Source organism: Balaenoptera physalus (genome assembly GCF_965194825.1).
Source record: "Balaenoptera physalus genome assembly, chromosome: 9".
NCBI lineage: Eukaryota > Metazoa > Chordata > Mammalia > Artiodactyla > Balaenopteridae > Balaenoptera > Balaenoptera physalus.
The window spans coordinates 57,841,974-57,856,809 of NC_138888.1; the positions used below are offsets into that span (position 1 = coordinate 57,841,974).

Consider the following 14,836-nt stretch of genomic DNA (forward strand, 5'->3'; position numbering starts at 1 on the left):
CAGCAGTCAGGATATTCATGTTTTGGTCTAAAATCTGACACTAACTAGCTGTGACCAGAAAAAGAGATTTAACTGCTCTTGGCAACTCATATCTAAACCTAGGATACTAGACTTGATCTCTAAAGGCCCCTTTGGCTCACATATTACATGATTCGATAGTTTTCCTTCATCTTGAAAGAGTTTTCATTTCATTTCTTCTGGGCAAGGAGGGGCCTGAATGCACTAAAAGGTATAATAAACAATACGGAGGCTTTCGTTGGTAAAAAGATGAGCAGGATTAAAAAGACAACATAAAATAAACCAAATGCCTATGATGATACCAAAGCAGAACATTTCTTTGATATTTGCATTGCTTATTTGATCATTTTAGCTGAGCAATATTCCCATTGTGATAGGTCAAGGACTCAGAGTGAGGCAGAGCTGGAGATAGAAGTGGGAATTAGAGGCAACACCTTTCAAACACTTGCTTTCCTTCAATGATGGAAAAGTACCTAGCTGATTTAAAAGGGTGTGAAAAGCATTTAAAGATCCTTTTGATTGGGAGGAGATATGTCAATGTAAGAATATCATTGACATCTGATTTCAAATCATCACATATGCTCAAAGACTTGGACTAATAGAAGCAAAAAGATCAATTTACAACGCATTGAAATGTCTGGCAGTAGAGCTAGAAAAGACTGTGTATCAAACAGCATTTGGCTTCCCTCTTTTTTCAGCCTCCCCTTCACATCAGTGCTAATCACTCAGCACTCCCTTAGTACCTGGAATTCTCTTTTGTATCTGAGCATCTCTATCACAGACAGAATCGACTGATCTAATAAACTTATCCTAACTTTACAGTCTAGGGACTATGTGCTCTCCCTTTCAGAATATACTTGTCTTAAAACAAGGCCCCGGAAGAGGGCAAATGCTAAACCAAAAAGAAAGACTGATAGAATTACATGTATCCGTGGGAAAAACATCTGAAAGCCACAACGTCCCCAGACCCTTTCAGATCTTTACACATAGCTCTGCTGTCCAGTGACCTGTCTCTACTAAAAGAATATTTAGTTTTTAATTAAGGAAGTGAAGGATTCAAGTCAATCAATAGGAAAATGCTATATTTGAATGCTGTGGTAAATGAAAAAGAGCCTCAAAGCTGAAATATAAAAATAAAATGGAAAATAAAAAATTCTGCAGAAAGATCTTAAGGGTCTTCTCTAACCTCCTATTCAGTTTTACCATATTAGTTTTATCCGATAAGCTAATTGTCACTTTGAAAATACAACAGTATAAAATGTTTGGCCCTAATGGTGTGAGGCAAGAGACAAAGAAGCCTACTTGTTCAGGGATCAATGAGGAGTGGGGACGTGGGGTGGGCTGGAGGGTGAAAACCGGTGACTTTGAGGCTACCTCCTAACCAGCTGAGTGCTTTCGATTTGGTCAACTTGTAATTTTTTAAACAATTTTTTAAATTATGTACAATCAAAATTGGGGAGATTTTTACATAAAAACTTGGGTTTGGGTTTTTTTTAGACTAATCAAAGGAACAGACAACTTCGAGAGGACAATTTCACAAGGCAAGAAGCAGTTGGAAGGAACCATCTCATAAGAGACTGAAGCTTGACTTTCACCATGTGAAAATGAGAACACTAAATGTGTTCTCAATGTGAAGCAAAGAATTGCCCTTTTTCCAGAGGCAGAAGGAACCTGAATGCACTAAAGTATGGTAACCTGAATGGATAAATTTCATTAAGGAAAAACAAGGGCGCGATTAAAAAGACAGCATAAAACCTAAGTCAGATACCTATGACTCTATTGAAACTGTAGAAGAACATTTTTTGAAATTATTTTTGCGGTTTCTCTAGTACAGATAAGCATTGCTTATAAGAAAAAATTGCCAAAAAGAAAACTTTTAAAGAAAAGTCAAATTTGTTCTTTTCAGTTACTGAAAAGAAACGATTCATCATCAACACTTACCCTCAATACCCTGGATCCTCTCAAAGAATTTTACATGTCTTTTGTTTTTGAAATAAGAAACATATGTAATTCCATTTATGAAGTGAGCTCTTAAAACTATTTCCTCTTTGAAACTTGGTCCTCAACCTAGGTTCACAGTATATGGTGAAGGTCTAAAGAAAGCTTATTTAACCTACATTAAATCTTGATAATGCATTAATGAGTCTTTTAAAGGGATAATTTTAATTCCCCAATCTTCAACCATAAAGACTATATAGTGCTAATCTGCCTTGCCCTTTCGATTAAACCTGTTAAGGGCGTTCTATTTAGTCAGCACCCGGAATGGGCCATTAAAATTCTTGTTCGGTAAGAGTTGTGTTCAGTGCTCTGTTGTTTTAAATTCCATTAAATCCAAATGCTCTTTATCGCCGCATGACCACCGTGACTTCAATCAGCCAATTTAATTACCTTACAAAATTGTCAGCAGAAGCAGCAAAGAAAAACAGGAAGCCCTATGACGTTATCAGATTGAAATCTTCCTCTTCAGTGTTTAATCTAGACCAATCAATAATGATGATGTGCACCTACTTCCTTCTCTTTCAGGGGCTTTTGACCTTACCTTTCATGCTAAGATTTAGGGTTTAAGATTCATTGGAAGCACTTCTAGTACCTTGATAACTGGATTACAAATTGAAAGTCCACAGAAGATAAAGCTTCACCACCCAAATGCAAAACAATCAACAATTCCATTTCAATACTTTAGACCATCCTACAGAGGAAAATTTTAGGATCTCCTGCAAACCCCAGGTATTATGGATGCAGTAGATTAAAGCCTTAAGGCTATTACAGTTGAAAGACAGTGAACTACTTTCTACTCTGATGTGTAAAAATGGACATCAACAATTTCCAGGGAATCAATGGAATTGGAGCTACAATAACACAGTAAAATCCTAAGAACAGAAAGAGAAAATAAATCCCTCTCACTTGAATTTCTACCACAAAAGAGCAAGACATTTATCAGAAATTTAGATAATTAAAAGAAAATCAAAGATTATGTCATCATTATCATAGGCAACCCTTTATTTAATGGTGAATAGACTTGAAAAGGCTCTGATAACCAATGATACATCCTGTGTTTGGTCTATGTTATGTTCCTCCTTTGTGTGGGAGCAATTCACATTAACTTTCCAGTGCTGAGTAAATGTTGAAACAGTGTCATTTGAGAATTCAGGACTGAACACACTGCAGTGATCACTTGAATTAAGCTAAAAAGCAAAAGGTGTCTATCTAAAGAAATGTCTACTGACATATAAACCCTTGTTCACTTCTTAAAGACAACCTCACAAAGCCAGAAAACATGTTGAGTCCCATGTGTCTTGGTGGAGAAGAGGTGCTATTTCTAGAGGACGAAAAGATCATTTTTAAGTCATTTTCTGAAACGAGTGTGCCTCCGTTGATGGATCACATCAGAGTTATTCTTTGAAGCTTTAAGAATAAGTGAGAACTTACGTGAAAAAACAGATCAGATTCTTTTTCTTTACGTTTCTTTTTTTTTTTTTTTTTTTTAGCGTGGCCGTTGTGTTGGCGATTCTTGGAAAGATTTCCCTCCCCTGCTTTCCAGAGCTCTGCTGAGCAGGTGTTCGGGCTTTATCTGTTTCAAACAGTAGCCGCTATTACTCCCGCACCCCCACCTCCCAAGAGCCAGTTTTCCAGCTTCCAGCTGTAACGCCACTCCCCCCCTCCCGCCCACCTCACCTCCTAAAGGAAGAAAAATCTCTTCCAAAGATCTTGTAGAGAGTGGCGGCTTCTAAGCCCAGCCAATTCATTCACACTCCTCGATATTGTAGCACATCTGCTACTAATGATTCTATCTGGGAGCACATGGGATAGCCAACAAACAGGGGGATTTCCATAGGCACACTTTGCGTCCCCTCTCACTCTGTGGGTTTTATAATCTGGGCTGTCCCTGAGCTGGCTGCCTTCACCTTTGGCTTGTGCGCAGGGAGGTGGCTAAGCGCTGTGCCATGGAGCCAGCGCACAGTGCCAAGGAGGTCCGAGCGCGTCTGGGGGTAGACCTCGCCTGGGAAGCCTTTTAGAAAAGCCGTCCTACTGGAACGCCGAAGAGAAAAGCTAGGTCGAAACATCTTAAGGGAATGAGTGGCCTACCACGATCTCAGCTCCTCTGAAAGGACTGTCTTGGAGAAGCTGCCCACGAGTTTGGGAGAAAGTTTGGGTTCCTGTCTTCGCTCTTGGCATTCTAACTGCCATTCCAGATAAGGAATTTGGAAAACCCGACCTCGAAGATCGTAAACAAGTGGTGGCTTGGGAAGTGATTGCTTAAAGAAGATGCCAAAGCCGCCCAACCCCCAAACTCCGAGACAGACTGCTAGCCCTGCGTGGAGCCCCGCCCGGAGCTGGCTTCTACCCCTTCCCACGCTTTCCCAGGAGCAGAGGTCGAGCGAGAAGAGAAGGGTGGCTAAAGTAGCAAAAGAAACGTTCAAGTACCTCGGAGCCACTGTGGTGCTGGGAGACCTTGGAACTGGGGCTCGCGCCTTCGCCCGTCCAGCCGCTAGCAGGGCCGGGCCGCAGCTGCGGGGAAACAAAGGTGCCTCATTTGCATTGCGCGGCGCCGCGGGCTGCCGGGCGGGAGCGCACGCGAGAGGCCCCGCGGGGGGCGTCGCAGGCTCCGCGCCTGAAAACGCCGGCCCCAGGACTTCTGACCTGACCTGGAGCGGGGAAACTGACCCTCTAAGTGTCCAAGATCCACCGTGTCCCCCGACAACGCGCCCGCTGGGTGGTCGCCCTGGAGAAGCCAAGCTGGGCCAAGCCAAGATCAAAGGCGGGGAAACTGCCACGACCCACCTACGGCGCGGCGCCGCCCGCCCGCGGGCGAGGAGCTGACCCTTGGCTGACCCTCAGGTCGCTCCCCCATCTCCCCAGGCTGCCTGCAAGCTTCGGGAAAGCTCCCTGGGGTCGGCGCTCGGGAAGACTTTCTCTAGGAGGTGTTTACAGAGCGGCTTCGGAGTAGCAGGCCCTAGTGGGCAGCCCCGAGGCCAGGCAGGGTGGGAGGGGGCGCCAGGACACCGGCGCTCGCGGATGCGACTGCAGGAAGTTTTCCTGGAGGCCAGAGAGGAGTCATTGTGCCAGAGTGTTGGACTTGCTTCGCTAGAGTGCTTTTGTCCGCGCGCGCGCGCGCGCGCGTGTGTGTGTGTGTGTGTGAGAGAGAGAGAGAGAGAGAGGAGAAAGGGAGAAAAAGATTGAGCACTCGGAAGATGGGCGGGGGTGGCGAGGGACTCGGCAAGTGTCAGCACCCTAGGCTGCTCCCCGATCCACACTCGTCGATAGGAGGACGCAGAGTCAAGTCACAGCCCTAGCAGGAGCGGGGGAAAGGCCAGCAGAGAGCCCGTGAAGGTGGTTTGCCACCACCTACGGGAAGAGGGCTTGGGGATGGGGCGGCCGCCGCGCGGGGCCCCGCGGTTGCCATAGCGCCGCCGCAGAGGCGCCCGGCGGCTGGCAGAGGCCAGCCACACCGGGGTCGGTGGGGAAGGGGCTGGATGCCACCTCCTCAGTAGAGGCGGCGGGTCTCGCCCGCACCCCAGGGGCAGCTGCTGCACCAACGATTCCAACCCCTTCCCGTCCAAGGCACTGGGCCAGGGAGGAGGCTCTGGTTCGCCTTTTCAGCTGAAGTTCAAAATAACCTTTCTCAAGAGTGGCTCATACGCGCGCAACCCATCTCCACCCCACTCAAAACATGTTCTTCCCAGAAGAAAATAAAACTCCTGCCATTGCACCAAAACATCCCCAAAAGGTAAATGTTCCAAAGATGATCATGTATACAGTCCTTCACCACAGCTCAGGTCAGAAATCAGAGAAAATGAATCTCCACGTGGAAGATGTTTGAAGTTAATGGAGAAAATAACAAGTTATCTAGAAACTGGGCTGCTGGTTTAAGGTAGCAAGGCACAGGTGGGAAGGTGTCTGCCTACTCCCCTATTTCTTACAGACATTCTTAGTAAGCACTGGTCTAGGAAAATGTATTTTTGTGTGTGTGTCAGCTCTTTTGGAAAGCTGCTACACACTCTGCTACAGTCGCCAAGATTTTTAATATGAAGATATGAAATGATCAGCGAATGTAACAATCTAATGATTCAGCACATATTATGCTGCAAGACCAGAGCAGCAATAATTAAATCTTTAGAGTATTGGTGGCAGTCTTCCGGCTCCCAGACTTCTTTTTTTTCCCCACCCAGTCCTCAAACACATTAAGACACACTCATTCACAAACACACTTCAGAAGACACCTCAGTATTCCAAATAAGTAGGTTGTACTACTCAAAATATTGGGCAAAACTACCAAACTGTAGCACTTACCATGCTTGAAGCAGAACAGCTGAACACACACACACATTTCCAGCGATACAGGGACCTGTTTAATCTCATCCAAAGAAACAAGCATTCCTGTGGACGCTTGTTGCTAAGAGCAACGTGCTTAAGTACCATCTAAAGGCATGAAGAAAGCAGGAAAACTACTACAGCAGGAATCCAGTTATAACTCATTGTCTTTTCTTGTCATTACCAGTCTTCTGGACTCCAGGTGTGTCTCTGTGTTGGTGGGGGAGGGAAGGTAGGGTTCCCTTTTTCAGTATGTGAAAGCATTCCTACCCTGGTTCCACAAAGCCTGAGATAGACGATGAATTTTATCATTATAGAAAAAGCATATGGGAAAAAGGCAAGAGAGAAGATACTGCTGACATAATAGGAAGTGCAGGCAATCACTCTTCGATTTAAATTTGACTGAGTGACTTAATGTATCTGCTTTTATCTCAAAGACATATACTCAGGATTATACGGTTTCCTGCACTCTTTGGTCTAAATCCACTCGAACTGTCAAAGGAGGCGCCCACAGTGGGAGCGTTTACCCTGCTGGCTTTCTCCTCTCTGGCTCTTATCTACTTAAGGGAACTTTCCCTGACTAGTTCTCCTACTGAAACTCCATTGGTCATCGAAAGCGGCTGAGCGTTGCCCACGCTTCATTTCCTCCAAGCAAATCTGACCAGCGTTTCCACCGGAGTCTCACGTTTAGCTTTTCCTTCGAGCCCCAAGGAAACCTGATTCCTTAGGAAAGCAATGGGTTCCCCTCATATAGAACTGCCACCTCGGCTTTTTTTTTATCATGCTACAAGTGAAATAAAGACGCAGACTCAGACTCCCATACACAGACTCCCTCCGCCCCAGTCACCACTGGTCATCATGTATTATTAGTCCAGGACGCGCAGTGAGAAACCTGTGAGAGGAGGGCTCACAAGTTTAAAACAAACAAAAACTCTCCCTCACGACGCTATTTCTCTCCAACAGCAGCCTCCCCTTGTTAAGCAGACCCTTCAACCTTACAACAATATCTTTAAAAGCTCCGCGTACCCATAAGGGGACCAGGGATTGAAAAACCGGTAGAATGAACCGAAAAGGCTCTCTGATGACAAATCAAAACGGTTAGCGCCTTTCACTTGCGGACCTGCCCAGGTCCCAGGCGGAAGCGGACAGACGCCAACTTGTCGAAGAGTTACCAGATATTAACTCAACAGCGGGGCCATCTGAGAGGCGTGTAGCCCCAGCGCGCACGTTCTTGGGGAAGGAGCAGCGGGCCGAGCCCGGGAGGCTCCCGGGGCGACAGGAGGGAGCGGCGGCGGTGGCCGTACCCCCAGCGTCATTACCGTCTCTGAGACTGGCTACCATGGGGACGTAACGCAGCCGCCACGACCACACACTGACACTCACTTCATCCTCCCGCGGCTGATTTTTTTTTTTTTTCAGTAAAGGGGTGGGGTGGGGAGAAAAGAAATGAAAAGCACAGCAGGTCCTTTCAAACCCTGGGAAGCGACCGGAGCAGTGAACAGGTCCAAATGCACCGAGCCCACCCGCCTAGAGGAGCGAACACGCCTGTTTACATCCGGCTGCCTCTGAGCCGGATACCAGGCGATGGAGAGGGATGGGGAATCTTACCAAATCTTAATACATGCGTGGTTCCTTGAGAATATCCAATCCACAGTAAGCAGAGCAGGAGTTTAATGGTGCGCCTGAAGACTGGATTACTTAGAATCGGGGAAATAATCTTCATGGTGTTTCTGTGTCCACACGCGCGGCACCCACTTCCCCGATCTAGCGTTAGGCTCCCGGTTCGGGTAGGAATGAGGATGCGTCGAGTGGTGGCCGCAGACACGATCACGGCATGGTCACAGAGAGAGGAAGGAGTCTCCGCTTCCCAAACCCATTAGCAATCGCTGCATGTTCTTCCCTCACTGCGCCAAGGAGCAACCTTCCACTGCAAGGGATGGTGGGACATCCATGTTAGTCGGGAAGCATCCGGGAGAAATCCAGCACGCACACCCCCAACGTCCGGCCGCGCGAGCCTGGGGAAGCAAAGGAGGAGGAAAATCAATAGGAAGCCCAGCCTTGGAAACCGCCGAGGCGTCGGTAGCGAGCCACAGTCCCAGCACAAAAGGCGCTTTGCTCTCAAAGGTTTTGCCAGGCCCTATTCTACTGCACTGCTGCACAGCTTCTGACGTGAAGCCAAGATTAAGTGAGAAAAATTGAGATAGCTGCTTGCCTCTTAAGGCTTCCTGCCAGTGAGCTTCCCAACATCTATTATGCAACCGATCTGGTCGCCCACCTTGAGCTGCAAGGAAGAAGTCGGATTTATTTGCGTGGAAAAAAAAGTGCTTTTATTTCCAGTAAGAGTCTTTACTAAGGTAGTGACTGATGTATGCAAGCGGACTTCCTACATCAACTGATGAATTTTAATAAATGACAAGCTAAGACAAAGTCACTTTGCCTAGGAGTTGTAAAAAAGGAAGTGGTCTAACACGGAGGAATTTACTGCAAATGTAAACTGTTTTTAGGCTGAAAGAGGGTCTTTTTATACTTTTAAAATTCTGCCCAGGAATTAATATAGATTGAAGTGCAATTGGAGAGGTGAAGATAGTCTTTAAAAACTTAAGTGGGATATTCCTTGATTACTACCCAGCAATAAAAACAGATTTCTGCAAGTGGCCTTTTAGGGGGGAAAATGTTGAATTAAAAGGAGGGAATCATATTTCCCACCCATTTTTACCTTATCTAAAGTAATTGTGCATATATTAAAAGACAATGCTATTTGAATGGGTGCAGCAAACTCCAAAGGCTTCAATAATTTATGCCCAAATTTCTTCTCACTTTGGTTTTCTGAATATCTGTTTCTTGAAGGGGTAAAATATGGAATCATAGCTTGAGCAACATTGAGTGGCACAGTTTTGTCTAAAAATACCTTATTATTTTCTAGTCTTCTGATCAGAATATTCAGAGTCCCCAGACAGTGACTGTCTTGGCTTTCACAAGTAGCAATTTATTCAAGAAAAAAAGTACAGAAATATATTCTCTTTTAACATAAAAATATATTTTATTATTGAAACAGGTAATATGCTGTCCTCCATGCATATAGATTAAAATACCCAGTCCTAATATTTTACATTAGTAAGTGAAACTAAGATGGATAGTGATAAATATATTACTATATATTAATATTTTTAAGTGATCAGGAAGCACAAAACGCAAATTGCTGGACGTGTATCTTAAAATTAATCTTTTTCATAACCAACTAGCAGGGCATAGGTTAATGCTTATGAAAAAATTATAAGATCATATCATATTTAAAGAATATCTAAATTTTAAGTAAGGAGCGATATGAGTACTATTTCTTCCAGATAGCAAAATTTTTAAAATCTATTTTAAATCTATTTTTTCTTAAGATATTATAAAATGCTGATTTGAAAATAAACCTACATTTTGCAAAGGCATCAAGTGGGCATTGATTTTTTTCTTTAAGATGGAGGCATAACTGCAGTGTCAAAAATAAGTATCATGAATGGCTAGTTCTGCAATGTAGCAGGCAATTCAATCAAATAATCTGACTATTTGAGCACTTTAAAAGGAACACCTTGTGCTAAAACCAAGGGTATCTAGCGACTCCTTCAGTCCATGTTTAAAATACCTCTTGTAAAGCATGTACAGCCCAACATGTCCTGTCTTGTATTTGCTGTCTCATTTATTCCATTCTATTTGTTCCTTTCCTTTTTGATCCTTGCAGAGATAATAAGGACTGCCAGGGCAACAATATTCTTATTTTTTCATCTGTCAATATAATTGATATCTACTACCAGAAAATAGCATGCTCTGTTGTGACTAATCAAAATACTGCAGTTTTGAAGTCTGGTTGGCATTTAACGGAACTTGAGAAAACAAAATGTACCATAACTCCTTGTTCATGTATTCTGTTAACATAATGGCATCTGACATTACAGTTGTAGCTTTTCTACTTAAAACTAGCATTCTAAACTATTTAGTTTTTGTGGGATTATTTATTGGGTGTCTAGTTGAAAAGTGAAAGATCAAGCTTCTAATTTCATGAAGTTCTTACACAGTAAATTAAGCAGTAAAAAGTCTATCACAAATTTTTCTTACTATTAATTGGTCCCCAAAGAACCAATTTTGCACATATGCTAAATTAGGCTCATTTACATCCATCAGCTAATCCAAAAGGCTTCAACACCACAGACAGCAACTCCACCTGTCCAACTGAACTTCTGCAAGACAGGAGACGACCTTTCTTCAGTACCGCGGACAGCGCTCCAGACGTCAATTTATTCTGGAGCAGTACCTTGAAAGTAGTACATTGAATGGGTAATGTGCCATTTGAAGTGACAATGTGCATATTTCTGCTGTACAGACTCTGGGAGTTTGAATTATTGCATTGTTCACATTGTCAGAAGGACTATTTTGTCAACTGTGTTGTGTGTATATTTCAGCGTGACTTAACTGGGATTGCTTAGCATACCCAGGATGTGCTAATAGCCATCCCTTTCCAGGGCATACTACTACAAAAGCCATTTACATTAACTGTGAGTTCCCTTATGAGCACTAAACTTCTTGTTTCTCAGTACAGAAAATTGCCTGAAAGACCACCAAAATTCAGAATACTGAATAATGCTGTCAATGTTCACTGGCTAAAGACATTTCTAAAATGTACAATTAGTTATTGCTTTAGAATTCTCCACCTCCAGATTTCCATCTGTTACAAGGGTTATCAGATTAATTCTCATTCTTTCTCATTAAACTTCACTCACTCCCAGGGCAAAAACAACAACAAAAACCCTAAAACTACCTCCCCAATACTTGAACAAAATGATTTGGTGGTGTAGAAGATGCCTTATAGTAAGGCAATTGTGAAGTTATTACAAGTTTCTCCACAATACTGGTACCATACATCATAGTTCTGGGGCAATATGAAGGATTGATAGAGTCATTATATAGTATTCACTGACCAGATTTAACTCATTTTTAAATTTGTCATTTGCTCCTTTCTCAAAGGAAAAAACAAACAAACAAACCCACTGTTTGATGTCAGACAATCGTATATATTTAGCAATAATGAGATTTACACACCTTATTCCATGGTTTCATTTGCTTTTTTTTCTCATTTTAACCATATGGCAACCTTTATTTCTAGAAGCCAAAGCTCTGTAGGTTCCAAGGTCAAAGCAGAGATGACAAACTGCAAATGCACACACATATGCATGCACACACAGGAGCTGTGTCTATAAGTAAGCCTCAAAAAAAAAAACAACAACAAAACCACATAGAAGGCTGACATGAAGAGATATCAAGCCTATGATAAATTAGCAAAGAACAAAATGCATTTCATGTTCATGCAGAGCTTGTTCCAACAACAACAGCAAAAAGCCATTAGCTTCATCTTGCACTCTATTTTTATATTTACTGACACTAATGACCTCTTATTCTTGGGCACCATTACTTGAGAAGCAATTTCAGTTTTCTATCCTCCCAGTGAAAATGAATCTTATTCTAGTTAGCTGCCACCTGCTGGGGCATGTACAAATGTGTAATAATCCTTACAGCACAATGTTTCAATAGACAATGCCTATACCTTTTGCAAGAAACAGCAATTACATATCCCAGGACAACTTGAATTTCAAAGATTCTTCCATGTTATATCTATATTTAAGTTTTTCACATGGAATTCTTTTTAAGAATTCCACTTGACTTGTCACTGAAGTCCTGCTGTTGTGTGACATTTGAGAAACCTCATCTTATAGTAACACCTGACCTATTCTTCCACACATGTGGCTTGTTGTATTGCAGCTAAGCTAAAATAAACAGCCTGTTCATCCATGGCATTAGAGGTGCCAGAGAATAATGTCAGAGCTCATATCAGTTAAAACCACACTGTTGCGTATTTGCACTTCACCCTTCCTAACTATGAATGCTATGCTATGCAATCCCTTGTGATTCTGAACACATTTCAGCTGTTCCACCAACATTCTGCTGCACTGATGATTAATGACATTTAGAGTTTTAATTAATTCTTAGATGCGAAAAGAAGTGTATCTTAATTAAGAAATTGAATTAGAATAGATTTACATGACCTGGAATCTTTTTTTATTTTTATTTTTTTTTAATTTCAGAGCTGTGCAATCTTAAACGGGTTTGAATAGAAGAAAACAAACAGGTAAGACTTCTAGCATCACTTATTTCTCTAACACCTTCCTCAGTGTGTTTCGTTTTGTTTGTTTAATTAATAAGTTCCTAGGGCCATTGGAAGCTGCCTTGGTGATTACAGGAATGGTTTCTATTAAAAGTTACAAGGTAATGAACTTAGACAAATCAAGATTGAAATTTCAGTGCCTGTCTTCCAGCAACTAAACTACAAACTAAGATTCAAATGAATCAATCATCTCGTGAAGTTAAAATAATCATTAATCCATAAGGTAATTTCTGATGACATAATACTTACAGCATGAAGATGAAGAAATGATAGAAGGTAATCTGTGCGTTACCAAAAGGATAGCAGTAGTAGTAAGTTGTCTAACATCCCTTAGTCCCTAAACGGGAAATCATTTTCTAAGAAGGCTCAGCTAGGTCCCCTTGTTTAGTAAAGAACTCCTTGAAGGTAAAAATACCGGAGGATGAGAGTCATTAAAAGTTCTTGACGTTTGTGATCCACCCTGGTGACACTTCTCCCCTCGCCCTAATGGGACGCCCTCCGAGTTTTTTCAGACGCTCTCAACACTGGCACCGGATAAAATGAATGTCTGTACTTCCTCAGCATGGAACTAGGGAGCATGGTTAATGGAAGAATGGGAGGATGGAAGGAAGGCTGGCTGGGGAGTTTGTCAGACCCGCAGGCAGACACACAGCTTCTTGCCATCTGTCTCTCTTAGCCTCGCGTGAGTCCCAGTAGCTGAGGCTACTTCCTGACCCGTCCACTTATTAAATTATTTTATGGGGAGAACGCGAGCGCCTGCAGGGGAATTGGCTGAAGCGAGCGGGACAAAGCCGCTCGCAGTGAACTGGTCCAGCGGGTGCCCCGAGCGCACCGGCTCCGCCGTGCCGCTGTTCGCCTTCTTCCTCTCCAGGCGGAAAATGCCCCTCGCCCACCCCGGGTCCCTCCTGTCCTCGTGGGAACAGACACCTCAGGAGGCAGCCCGGAGCGGAGCCCACCCGAGGGGAGCCCTTACCTTTCGCAGGGGGTGAGGTGGGCGGAGAGGGGGAGGGGTGGTCCTCGGGGAGGAGCAGCCGGAGGAGGTCGAGCTGGAAGTCTTCGACTCCCGGACGGAGCAGCGCAGCCGCGGGCGCCGAGCGCAAGTGACGGCGGCAGCTGAGACGGAGACCGTGAAGCAGCGGCGGCGGCGGCGGCGGCGGCGGCGGCTGAGGCGGCGGCGGAGACAGACACGCCTCCTGGCGGGGGTTCCTCGCCTCTTGCTTTAAAGGCGCCGCGCTCTTTTCCCCGCGGTCCGGGCACGCTCTGGGACGCCGCGGCCACCAGGGCGCAGCGCTCGCCCCTGGACCGCAGGAGCGAAAGTGCGAAAATTCTGGGCGCCCACACAGACCTGCACGTTATGAACTCCCCGGCCTGGACTTCATCCCCAGCGTACAGCCCTGCCTACTCTGAGATGGGGAGGCTGGGAATGTGATGCTTGGTTAGGGAGTGATGCAGATCGCCAAGGAATTTGCCTGGCCCTGGGTGGTTGGCAACACGTATAAGTAGCCCGAGCGCGTTTGGTTCTGAGTGGTGGCTTTCATACCTCTCCGAAACCATGGCAACGAAACTTCTCAGCTGCCAGGATTTGAGGAGCAGCTGGTAGTCTCCAAAGTGGCCCTTTTAGTCCAACTACTGCCATTTCCCTTTGAAGTCTACGGGAAAGAACTTGACCTGCGCCTCACCCCCACCTCTACCTCAAGTGCACCCTACCAATGCGCTTCCCCCTTGCTGCCTGTACCCCCTGAGACGTCTGAAGTCACGGCGCCCCTCTCCCTGCCTTCGTTTCTAAAAACAGAAAGGGACACTCCCGAGTGTAGGGGGCTGGGGGCGGGAGGGTCGGCGGACAGTCTCTGTGCCAGCCTGGCGCCTTAATGGCCGACGCCTCCTTTCTTCCCAGGTCCCTGACCTCCCAAATGAATTGCAGAAAGGAGTTGGGTTTGAGATCTGGTGGGCACCTAACAGGTTGGTCGCAGACTCAAAGGTTGGAGAAAGAAGCCTGGGGAGCATTCCAGGCCTGGCGGCCGCTGGTCTACATTCTACAGTCTAGAGGACTTCTTAAATAGGCCCGAGTTGGGGAAGGGCGCCTAAGTTCCCTAGTCTTGCCGCAACCCGGCTTCCAGGGAGGGGCCGCCGGAGGCGAGCACACCCGGCTCCCCGTGCTTCTCAGTAGAAACGATTAGCTTCTGCAAACAATCCCCGATCTCCGCTCCTCTGGGTCGGAAAAGTCAACATCTATTCAATACCGTTGCTATTTTATCCTCGGCCCTACACTATTATCTAGAGCAGAGACTTTGCAAGTTGCCCCCA

The 14,836-nt window shown here is 44.8% G+C and overlaps 1 protein-coding gene across 9 annotated transcripts in view; it reads right to left on the reverse strand.

Annotated features, from left to right (window-relative positions):
• Positions 1-14,095, reverse strand: part of GRIK2 (glutamate ionotropic receptor kainate type subunit 2) — a 642,913-nt gene extending 628,818 nt beyond the window's left edge. For 2 of the 9 annotated variants that reach the window (XM_082475143.1, XM_082475138.1), the window contains exons 1-2: positions 13,506-14,082; positions 7,939-8,345 (exon numbers count right to left, since the gene is read on the reverse strand). In XM_082475143.1, the coding sequence (XP_082331269.1) occupies positions 7,939-8,053 (115 nt within the window). In that variant the 5' untranslated portion in view covers positions 8,054-8,345; positions 13,506-14,082. Of the gene's footprint in view, positions 1-7,938; positions 13,468-13,505 lie in introns of those variants that run through there. The other 7 variants (XM_082475145.1, XM_082475146.1, XR_014267496.1 and 4 more) reach the window with 6 other exon arrangements.
• Positions 14,096-14,836: the final 741 nt, after the last annotated feature.